The sequence below is a fragment of the Suricata suricatta genome, chromosome 2 (assembly GCF_006229205.1).
Source record: "Suricata suricatta isolate VVHF042 chromosome 2, meerkat_22Aug2017_6uvM2_HiC, whole genome shotgun sequence".
NCBI classification, from domain to species: Eukaryota; Metazoa; Chordata; class Mammalia; order Carnivora; family Herpestidae; genus Suricata; species Suricata suricatta.
Window position 1 is genome coordinate 146,263,468 of NC_043701.1, and position 11,172 is coordinate 146,274,639.

An 11,172-nucleotide genomic window follows, 5' to 3' on the forward strand; every position below is an offset into this window, starting at 1 on the left:
CAGGCCAATGCATCTCATTCATAATAATATTTATATTGTTGAAATGATACTGCTGTGGATATAGTAGGTTAAATAAATTACACTAGTACAATACATGACACTTGTTTCTTTTTACTTTTTTAAGAAGGTGGCTACTAGAAAATGTAACGTGACCAGTGTGTCACTATCTGCAGCTCACGTTATAACTCTAGTGGATGGGGCTGTTCTAGGATCAGGGCTTGGCAATTAAGAAGCATGGGTGGGAGGTACATTGACTTCACTTCCCCAAAATAACTACTATGAAGGGGGTTGCCTCTCAGCTGTCTGTCCCTAGGTGCTCAAACAGAGATGTTGGCAGTAGTGAAGAGACTACTGGATGAACTTCAAGGGTGCCTTCAGCTCTAAGCCCACCGGAGCTCAGCAGGTCCCTTTTCTGCCCCTGGAGGCCTCAGGCGGGGCCACCTGCTGGAGTGCCCTGGGTGTGTGGCCTGGAGGTCCCAGCCCCCCCAGGGCTCCTCCTTGCCCTCAGCAGAGTGTGCTGGAGTATCTCCTTGGCTCTAGCGAGGGCTCCTTCAGCAGGGACAGCCACGTGGGGCACCACGCCCACCCCCTCCCAGGAGCTGCCATCCACAGCCCCCACGGAGCGGGCCGTGGGGATGGTGATGTAGAGATCAGTGTCATCCACGTGGTAGGTTTGTGGTGGCTGGCAGCCCCCGCTGGTCACTTCCCCAACGACCAGGGCCCGGCCCAGCTTCTTCATGATGTAGGTAAATTCTTCTGCGGCGCCGGCTGTCAGCCTGCTGGTCAGAATGGCCACGTTCTTCTTGGAGCCGTAGCGTTCCCCTGGAAGACAGAAGATGGAGAGCCCAGTCAGCACTGTGGGGCACCTGCCTTCTCCATACTGAGTGGACCTGCAAAGAGGAAGACCTGAGATTTAGTTCTGTGGCCTTCTGTCCACCTGCAAGTCACTCCTTTCTGAGCCCCACTTCTGCCTCTGTCAAATGGGGGTACGAATGTGTGCCCGATCTCCAGTATGTAAGGGCTTGACAACTCTTTCCCTCACTTCTGGCACTTTTATCTTTGAGTGATGGGAAGAGCCTTGACTCTCCTGAGAAAAGGATGTGCTTTGTCTTCATGAATAATAAGAATGCCTAACCTCCCAGATTCTCTTTCCATGTTGGACTCCTGGAAGAGCCAAGTAACCCCCTAGGACAAATAGAAACACAACATGAACCAGAATGTGAGGCACAGATGTTACTGCAAGTTTTCTAGGAGTCACATTCAACAAGTAAAAAAAAACACAGATGACATGAATCTTAATATGTTTTATTTAACTCAGTATATCTAAAAAAAGTTCATCTCAGAAATGTAATCAATAACACTGTGGAGATATCGTACATCTTTATTTTTCCATAAAAAGCCCTAAAAAATGTGGTGTGCATTTTACACTTTGCACATCCCAATTCATATGAACCGTATTTCAGTGCTCAGTGACCACGTGGGGCATGTGGCTCCCATACCGGATATCAATCGCAATTCTAAGACCCCTGTGATCTTGCAGATTTGAGTCTGTTTGTGATTCCTGGTGTTGAGAGTCTATTTGAATTTACAGTTCACCTGGTTCTAATTTTTATTTATATTTTGCAGTGTTTTTGAATGTATGGCTTGGAAGCTCCCCTTGAATCCTTGTGTGATAAGGAAGTGTACAAATAAAAATTGTGGGGTGCTTTTGGTCATAGGCACTCCCCCGCCACCGCTGGTCTCCCAGCCCCTTGTTGGATGGGAATGAGGGTTCCTTGGTTTGTCGTGCTGAGCAAGGGAGTCAGAGGGGGCCTATCACCCACGATGGGGACTGTGAGGGCCCTGGCTCTACACAGCGCGGTGCCTGCACTTGCTTCTCTGTTCCAGCAGGTGTGCTGAGATGCGGCCGAGAGCTCAGGAAGGATGGACGCTAGAAACTCTGTGGAGCCCTTCTAATTCCGCTGTGTCTTTCATTGCTGATGGCTGTCGTGGCTAGAACGGAGGGCATTTTAGTTTTTGGCATTTCCGCCTATTAGCTGGGTGATGTTAGACAAGAGACTCAGCCTAGTTAAGGACCATTTTTCTCCTCTAGAAAATAAGCATAATGTAGCATTTTGTAGGGATTAAGAATCATATGTGTAAAAGTGCACAGCATGGGGACAAGGGCTTTATATTCCATTTACTATTACTTTTCCCTGAACCCAAGCTGTCTTTCCCTAATTTTCCAGAAGCCTCTAGAATGAGAACGGGAAAGGGAAAGCGTCTGTACGTACCTGCGAGCCGGGTGTGGGTCCAGAGCTCACTGATGGAGTCATTAGGCCGGCTGTAGATTTTATCCAACAGAATCGGAGGACCTTCATCGAAGAAGTAGGAGCACAGGGCAGAGATGGAGGAGGTGGGGCCACCGATATTGAACCTAAGGGAAGGGAAGTGGGGGTCACTGGGGCAGAGCTCACAGGGAGGCCCTCAGGTCCCCTCTGGGAGCCTGGGACTTTGCCCTGAGAGGACACTAATTCCAGGCAGCCTCACTGTCCCATCCTCCTCCTGCAGAATTCCGTGTTGGCATTTCCCAGAGTACAAGTCTCTTGAGAAATTATATAACGCTGGGTGCCAAACCTGCCCCTTCTGATCATATATTAATACATTATGTGATACATATTGTGTACATCACATTAAAAGCTCTGACAAGTACTGCAGTCATGAAATTGCTGATAAAATTTCCTCATTTACTGACCATGGACTGCTCTCATACACCCATGCTGCCTGGTGAGGACACTGCCTTCCTAGCTGCATTCTCCATAAATTCATAAGACTCACTGGGCTTTTTTGTTGCAGTCTCCTAATGGGGCACTTAGTGTAGCAGAGTGCTCAGAGTTGTGGAACCAACTCTGGGTGGGGAGTAGAAGAGTGGGGGAGGGGACAGCTTGTGCCTGTCCTAGGATGTTTGGACTTCCCCTGTTATGTGAACTCCTTGGGGTCCTGTCTCTGCATCTGTGAATAAGAAGTGTGGGCTGGTGATGTGTTAGGCATCTCTTCTGGCTGATGGTCTAGGGTGGCCCAGCTGGATTGAGGGCCTTTGATCTCAGTGTCTGAACCTCCAAACCTCAGGTTAGAAGGGTCTGGAAGCACCCCTGTAGGCTAGGCCACTTCCTCTTTTACAAATGTAGCCACCGACCCTGAGAGAGGTTTTGTCTTCCTGGGAGAACCAGCCCCTGAGATCTGGAGCCCTCTAGTGACAGCCAACAACCACAGCTGAGCTGCAGGCCATGACTTGGCTATTTCTGGCAGCCTGTCTGGTGCAGCTGGGAAGTGGGCATTCTGCACCTGCACCTCCCTGTGCCCATGGAGCCCAGGGCCGGGTCGCTGGGGTAGGTGCTTTTCCACCTGCTCCAGGAGCGAGGTCTCTAGTTAACACCATCCCTCTGCCAGTCATTTTGTGATGCAGAGAATTCTTTTTGCCACAATAGTGGCTAATTTGCAAAGTCTCTCAGGGACTCGCGCTTTCTAATTCTTGCGTCTAGGGTGGTCATGGGCTGACTTTGTATGACCTAAGAGGCACAGTGCAGGTAGTGGCCTCGCTGTCCCAAACACAACTGATGACCAGACTCATAACCTGGGATGATTTCAAATACACAGATGACTGGAACTCACCCGAGTTTTAGATTCAGTAGAGTCACGTGAGGGCCCCAGAATCTGTTTTTTTTTAAGTCTCTCTTCCCCTTCTCTCTCCCCTGAGTTCTATGGCCAGGCAAGCCTGGGAACCACAGGAGTAGCCCAGAGATTCTCAGCCTGGAATTAACATTGGGATCATCTGAGAAGCTTAAAAAGATCACCAATCCTGGGGTCCTCCGTAGCTCATTAAGCCGGAAACTCCAGGCTGTCTGGTCAGAAACCTCTGCCCCCCAGCCACTAACCTCATGTCTATGATCATGGCATCCGTGTGCACGATCTTCTTCCAGACGTGCTCCACCAGCAGCTCTGACACCTGGGTGAGCAGCTCACAGTCCCCAAACATGTCAAACCTCAAGTAGCCAAGGTTGTCCTCAAACACATTCGTATGAAAGGAAAATTTGATCAGGTCCTCAAAGACTTCAGGGGAAGGAATCTGAAAAAAATGGGCAGGGGTCCAGCTCAGTGTCCCCAGAGGAGCAGATGTTACAGCTCAGGAAAGTGAGCACCACAGTTTTCCTTCGTACGTCAATGATAGTGAGGGTATGGGAGGGAACTAGCATTTCTGAGGGAGGTTTCTGATGCAGCATCTAGGAGGTGATGTAGGTGGTGAGCCCGGAATGTGGACCCAGATGTGGTTGGCTGACTCCTTATGGAGAACGTTCATGTGTGCCAACCCTACACCAGGGTGTCCAGAGCTGCAAGGCCTGGGTGTGGTCTCCACGCTGACTCTCCTGACCTCACCAGATACTTGCTGATGTCTCTGAGTTCATCTTCTTCCTTAGGGCAGGGAGGGAAGACATTAGCTAGCCACTGAGCCCCTGAGTCTTTAGAAGGGGATTTGTTCCTGTGCTGAGCACATTGCAGCCCTCACCAGCACCGTGAGGGCTCCCTGTAGCATCCCCATCCTTTCAACGAGTATGCTAAAGCACAGAGTGATTAAGTAACTTGCCCAGGGCCACACAGCCAGTAGGTGGTGGAACTGGAAAGTGAATCCATATGTGACTCCAAACCATGAACCCTGGCAATACTGGAAAGGAGTGGGTCCTCAGTTTGGAATCTGGTGGCCCTGTGAGTCTAGCACAGTGCTGGCACATACTAGGCTCCCCCAACATGTTTTGTGCCTCCTCTTCTCTCTCCAAGACTGCTGGAAGGATGCAGGCTCCGTGGGCTGGAACATTAACTGGGACACCCTACCTCCAGGGTCTGCTTTGCTGTTAGTTGCAAGCTCTTTAGCCATGGGTCACGCTCCTCTGCACCCCTCCGGGTTTCCATGTCTCTTTGTAAAACAGGGATGATGATTCTGCACTAGATGCTTCTGGTGCCCTTGATTTCAGCTGCAACTGCCCCTCGACTGACAAGGCCCAGCTTCCAGCACACCCCCATGTCTTTCTTGATTTCAGGACCTTCTCCAAGTTGCCTCGGAGTCTGAGAGAATTCACATCCCCAGGAGGACCTTCAGCCAATGAAGGACAGGAGCTGCTGAGTCCCATCTGTAGATGGACGGCTCCAGGAGGCACTCCCCACACTCGTGAGGCTTTCATTGGCATTTTCAGAAGCAACAGCCACCATAATGCCCCCACTTGTCAGCTTTTCCTCCTTTCCTATCCCACTCTCCCTGCCCCCTCACTCCTGTTTCAAAGACCATCTCCCACCTGAACTGCCTGCATCCTAGACCTGCTTTCAAGGACCCTGAGACAAATGCTGCCCCGCCTACTCATGACTATGCATGAAATCATAGATGACAATGTGGAGAGATGCTGTAAATGCTGCTTCTTGATGAAGCTCCTTGTGATGGGAGTGCTCGGTGAATCCATGGCCACTGATCTAGAGAACTTCTCCCTTATCTACTCAGCAGCAAAACTCCTCAACCTTGATTTGCTTTTTCAGTGTTTTCCCCAAATGCCATTGCTGGCTTCAAATATATTGACCACAATAGTCTTGCTCAGAATTTCCCATCCAGCTGGCCTTTAGATCAGACTCCCCACCCACCAAGTACAGCTCCTTCTGGATGCAGTGCTTTGCACTGTGGGAGGGGAGGAGAAGGCAGGTGGTGCCTGACCACTGCCATGGATTAGGCTGTGCCCTGTCAACACCCTTGACCATGCCTCAGCCTGTGCCCAGGCTCCATGCTTTAGCTCTGAGGCAACTGCAAGGCCAAGACCTCTGCCTGCTCCTCTCTCTCCATCTGAAACCCCCTGAGACAGGCAGGTGGTGACATTGAACACAAACCCCACATTTCCAGAAGAAAAAACCGTAGTGACTTCTCATGACCTGACCTTTTCACCAACACTGATGATGAGAAGTGATGCAAACATCTTCCACCCGCCAAGAGGGAAACTCTTTCTATACCAGAGATTTTCAGACTGAGTTCTCGAGGGTTATCACTGCTCTACAGAGGTGCTTAGGGACACGAGAAGGGGAAGGGATGACAGGATGAGAGGAAGGGAAAGACATGACTAGTGAGAGCTTAAATGCAAAACAAGTCTGGAAGCCATGGTCTGGTACCGTGCAGAGTCCTGCATGTGCAGACAACTTGTCAGCTCATTGCTGGCACTGTGCTAGGCTCAGTCTCCCTTGTGTCTCACCTGCATGGGCACAATCCCAGGAATCCGGTCCTTGGCATCCTCGGGGATATGGGCTGTCTTCAGGTGTGGGTCTCCGGACAGCATCTGCAGATCAGCCCCCAGCATCTCAGCCAGGGCTCCTTCTGAGGTCACCCTGGAATAGCGGCCCTGTAGACCGCTCAGTTTGGCAGCCATCTTGGCCCCCAGTTCGGCAGAGGCATAGTTATCGGCTACCAGCTTCCCGGTTGTCTGCAGCACAGTGGGCACCTTGGCACGCAGGGCCACGATGTCCCGGGCTGTGGAGAGGGCCTCACTCATGGGTACGGTGATGTCAGGTTCCACCCCAGCCATGTCCCAGGCCTGGCCTGTGCTGGCACTCAGGGCCATCTGCGTGGGCATGGAGGCATATAAGGGGCTGCTGCCCACCTGGTAGATGCCCACAGAGAGTGCCCCTCCAGCTGTGGGCTCCCCAATGACTGTGGCCCGCTGCAGGTCTTGCATGGTGTGAGCAAAAGCCTCAGCTGCCGACCCGCTGATGTGACTCATCAGGATGTAGAGGTCCTTGTGGGGGCCATAGCGCTTGCCAGCCACCTGGGGCAGGGTCCACACTTCCGTGACCCTCGAGGTCGCCCTGTCGAAGACAGAGTAGAGGTGCTGGCGCGGCTCTGCCTCGAAGAAGTAGGAACAGAGCAGCGGCACAGCTGTGGAGTAGCTGCCAGGGTTATACCGCAGGTCGACAACCAGTGCAGCCGTGTCCACCAGTTTCTGCCACACCAGCTGCACCAGCTGTGGCCCAATGGCCTTCACCGTCTCCAGCTCGGCCATGGCATCGAAACGCAGGTAACCTAGCCGGCCAGGCAACACCTCTGTTTTAAACAGGGCTTCGATGAGGTAGGAGACCTCCTCTGGGGAGGGGACGACTGGGGGTGGTGGGGGGACCTCCTCGGCTACCATCTCACCGGGGCTGTGGAACACCAGCAGACGGTGGTCGCCAGACATCTCCTGCAGGTCGGCTGTGAGCTGGGAGGCCAGTGACTCCAGGTCCACAGCTGTACGGTAGGCCCCCTGGGCCAGCTTGGCTCGAAGCAGGGCACTGGTCTGCCCAACGACCTCCGGCCGTGCATAGTGAGCCTCCACCAGGTGCCCCGTGCCCTCCACCAAGGCCTCCAGGCTGCGGTGGAATTCCAGCACCTCCTGGGCTCTATCCAGGGCTTCCTCAGCCAGCACGATGGCATCGGGCACCACGCCGCCTCCCAGCCAGCACTCGCCGTGATTGTCGATGAAGGTGAGCACAGGCACGGTGAGCACCAGCTTGCCCTCTGGCGTCTCCAGCAGGGGCACTGTGCGGGTGTGCAGCAGGCTGCCCGCAGTGATCTCGCCCACCAGTGTGGCCCAGCCCAGTGACTGCATGAGGAAGGCCAGCTCCTCGGCCGCGGTGGCGGTGCGGTGGCTGGTGAGCAAGTACACCCCGCGCTGGGTGGGGTAGCCCTGGCCCAGCAGCTCCATGCGGCTGAAGTGCTCCTCTGTGACATTGGTGCGGCGGTCATAGGTGGTGAAGAGGCGCACGGAACCATTGTCAGGGCCCTGGAAGTAAGACAGTAACAGGGGCACAGCAGAGGACGGCCCCCCAGGGTTCTGGCGCAGGTCCACGATGAGGTGCGCCGCATCCTGCAGGGGCTCCCACACCTGGCGCACAATGTAGGGACTCAGCACCTCCAGCACAGAGGCGTCGGCAAAGCTGTCGAAGCGGAGGTAGCCCACGTTGCCCGGTAGCACGGACACCTGGAACATAGAGAGCACCAGGGCCTGCCGGGCTTCTTCAGCCCCAGGCACTGTGGGGACTACCTCTGGAGGATCATCATCACCAATCTCGGGCCCAGAAGAGGTTTCCTTGGGCTTCACAGCCCGCACCAGGAGCCTGGGGTCCTCAGACACAGTTTGTAGGCCAGAGTTGAGTTTAGTGACCAGGTCCTCCTCAGAGACGACCGCGGAGAAGTCCATGTTGGCCAGGTGGTGCAGCAGGGTGGGCACACGGTCCACCAGGGTGTAGTAGGCCCGCAGTGCCTCCTGCAGGCGCCAGACAACTCCTGGCAGGGCCCGGCGCAGAGTGAGGATGGCCAGGGCTTTCTCTAGGGCCTGCTCAGCTGGTGTCCCCACACAGGGAAGCACCCCACTGCCCTCCCACGTCTGGCTGCCCCCTCCCAGGGGCCCTAAGGACCTGGACACGGGAACAGTGAGGAAGAAGTCAGACTGGCCTATCCTCAGCTTCTGGAGGTCCAGGGCACCCCCTACAGTCCGCTCACCCACCACGATGGCCCTGCGCATCTGCTTAAGGATGTAAGTGATGTCCTCAGCCACACCCCCAGTGTGGCTGCTGGTGAGGACCACCACGTCCTTGTCGGCACTGTACCTTTCTCCTAGGACCTGGGGCAGGGTCCAGATCTCAGTGGTTGTATTGGAGGGGCGGTCGTAGATGGTATCCACGTGCAGGACAGTGTTTCCTGGATGCAGATAGGAAATGATGTAGGGGATGCCGGAAATGTGGCCCCCAGTGCAGTACCGGAGGTCCAACACCAAGGCAGAGGTGCCCATGAGCTTCCTCCAGACGCTGGCCACCAGGAAGTCCCCCAGCTTGCTCACCACCTCCTGGCTTGGGATGTCGTCCACACGCAGGTAGCCCACATTGCCCTCCAGGACCTCGTGGCGGATGCCCTTCTGCAGCTGGGCCAGCATTTCCTCTTGGGTGAGGTTGGTGAGTGCTGGGGCTTGCCGGGGAGCCTCGAGGGTGCTGGGCTCATATGAAATGACCAGGCGAGGGTCGTTCAAGGAGCTCTGCACCCCAGTCGTCAGTACATGGGCCAGAGTCTGAGGGTCTGAGATGGCTAGGATCTCACGACTCTTGATGGCCTGCTCGATGGCTTCCTGCATCCCCATCAGGTTCTCTGGGAAGCAGTAGTTATCCAGGAGGACCTTGGCCATGTCCAGCACCAGGCTTGGCTGGAACAGGTGCGTGGGGCCAGCCAGGCCACAGAGCAGCATGGACAAGATCAGGGCCCACTGTCTCGTCATGGGGATCCAGAAGGAGAGCTAGCTCCTGTGCAAAAGCTCCTTTGACAGTGTGTAAGGCCACGGCACTGCTTGTGTGGCTGCCTTCCTCCCTCGTCCTTCTCAGCAGGTGGACAGAAGGTCTGGAGCTAAACTCCGGAGTTGGGGTGCGGCTTCCAGCTCCAGTAAGCCTTTAATCCTGTCTAATTCAAGCGCATCAGCCCTGGGGACTGGGGAGAAGGGGCCGAAGTGGTTTAACCCAGAAGGTATGTTGGATCTCATCGTACTGTGCCACCTCTGTGCGCAGTAATCTGAATAACTACCATTTATTTGGAGTTCCAGCCGCAAGGCAGGCACCATGCGTCATGCCTCACAAGGTGACAGTTTTCACCAGAGCCTTGCAAAATAGAGCTGTCAACCTGCTGGAAATAGCAGTTTCCCACTACACTAGGTGATCCATGCCTCTGGAATTAGGTAGAACTCATTGGAGTCCTGGCTCGAGACTCAAAGCTCTGTGGCCTTAGGGAAGTATCTTACTTTTATGTGTAGATTAAGTGAGAAGATATGTGTAAAGCATTTCATGGTTTCGGGCAGGAAGGAAGCATTCCATTGCTGATAAGTTCTCTGTGGTAGATATTATCTCTGTTGTATAGCTAGAGAAAGAGATCTCAGGAGCTAACTGAAGCCCATCATCTTAGGTAGGGGCAAGGGAAGAAGTCTCCGGAGCTCAGATGGTACAGAGGCTGAGTTTGAGGCTGCCACCTACTTCAGGGCTTGAAGCTTATTTCTGTCTTGGTAATGAATGCATCCAGAGAATTGAGGTGGTCCCCCCAACAGCTTTCAAAGAGTAGGAATACAACATCTGGACCTCAATGCAGGAGTGAGTGGGAGGGGCATCTGCCTTCCAAACATTCTAGGTCAGATGAGGTTAGCTCTGAGACCTGAAACGTGTCCATTCTCCTGGCTAAAGAAGACCCCTGCTGGTTGAGGGCTCGGTCCATGGCCTGCTACTTTCGGAGAGAACCCAGCTGTAGGACTTAGGTCTCCATGGTCCAGACCTCACAGGTCAATCTAGATCTTTCCCAAGGAGCATACAGGGCTATTTCAGGTGAATAGCTGGACTCAGGCTCCCAGCTCTTGCTCCTTCGCATGGAAGTGACATGGGTCCTGCTGAGGGCTGACTTGCCACAGATCTCCAAGAGTATCCGCCATGGAGCCTAGCGTCTGGAATCCCTGCTTTGTCTGCACATCCCTCTGGGGGTGGGCACTTTCCATATTTATCAAACAACCATGGCTCAGACTGTGCACAGGCAGGAAGAGCCCTGGGAGAGCAGCCTGCCTCCACTTTCCTCACTTTGTCCCATTATTGCCGGCACACATTTCTTGAGCCACGTGGGCAGCAGGCAGGCAAACATGTGTGCCTCAGCAGGCAGCCGCAGGAGGTGCTCCTGGGGACTGGGGGCCTTCTCAGCACCCTTGAGAACTGCAATCTGCTCTCTGGAAATCATTATCTGAGGATGTTTACCAAGTGGTTTATAAAGGCCAAAGAGGTCAATTAGCTAAAACAAACATATTTTTAGCTCATTAGGATTTGTTTAATGCCCCAGTGACATATGGTCACATCACTCCACTATTTGCAGCCAATGAGGTGAGCCTGATTTATTATAACAATAAGGCCTCCTTAGTCCCTACTGGGAAGATTGGACCTTTCACTCTGCCCCAACCTGCGGAATCACATCTCAGAGTATGCCATCCTGGGCCTCTTGAGGGCACTTCTCCATCATTGCATGAGCTCAGGCAAAGCCTCTGGACCAGGAAGGGTAGAGGATAAAGACGACCAGAAAAAAGTCCTTCTTTGGGGAAAGCACTTCTCCTGGACCCTTCTTAAAAT

At 53.7% G+C, this 11,172-nt stretch overlaps 1 protein-coding gene across 1 annotated transcript; it reads right to left on the minus strand.

The window, feature by feature from the left end:
- Positions 1-427: 427 nt before the first annotated feature.
- RBP3 (retinol binding protein 3) lies at positions 428-9,305 on the minus strand. Its single transcript, XM_029915810.1, has 4 exons — positions 6,258-9,305; positions 3,915-4,105; positions 2,274-2,416; positions 428-822 (listed from the first exon to the last, which is right to left on the minus strand). Exons 1-4 carry the CDS (start codon positions 9,303-9,305, stop codon positions 428-430), a joined length of 3,777 nt encoding a protein of 1,258 aa, XP_029771670.1.
- Positions 9,306-11,172: the final 1,867 nt, after the last annotated feature.

Bases quoted from the DNA above. Each gene is read 5' to 3' on its own strand.
- RBP3 (XM_029915810.1), bottom strand. From the start codon at position 9,305: ATGACGAGACAGTGGGCCCTGATCTTGTCCATGCTGCTCTGTGGCCTG. The intron at 4,106-6,257 runs GTGAGACACAAG...CATTTTTTTCAG, and splicing joins CTGGGATTGTGCCCATGCAG to ATTCCTTCCCCTGAAGTCTT. The intron at 823-2,273 runs GTACGTACAGAC...TCTGTCTTCCAG, and splicing joins GACCCACACCCGGCTCGCAG to GGGAACGCTACGGCTCCAAG.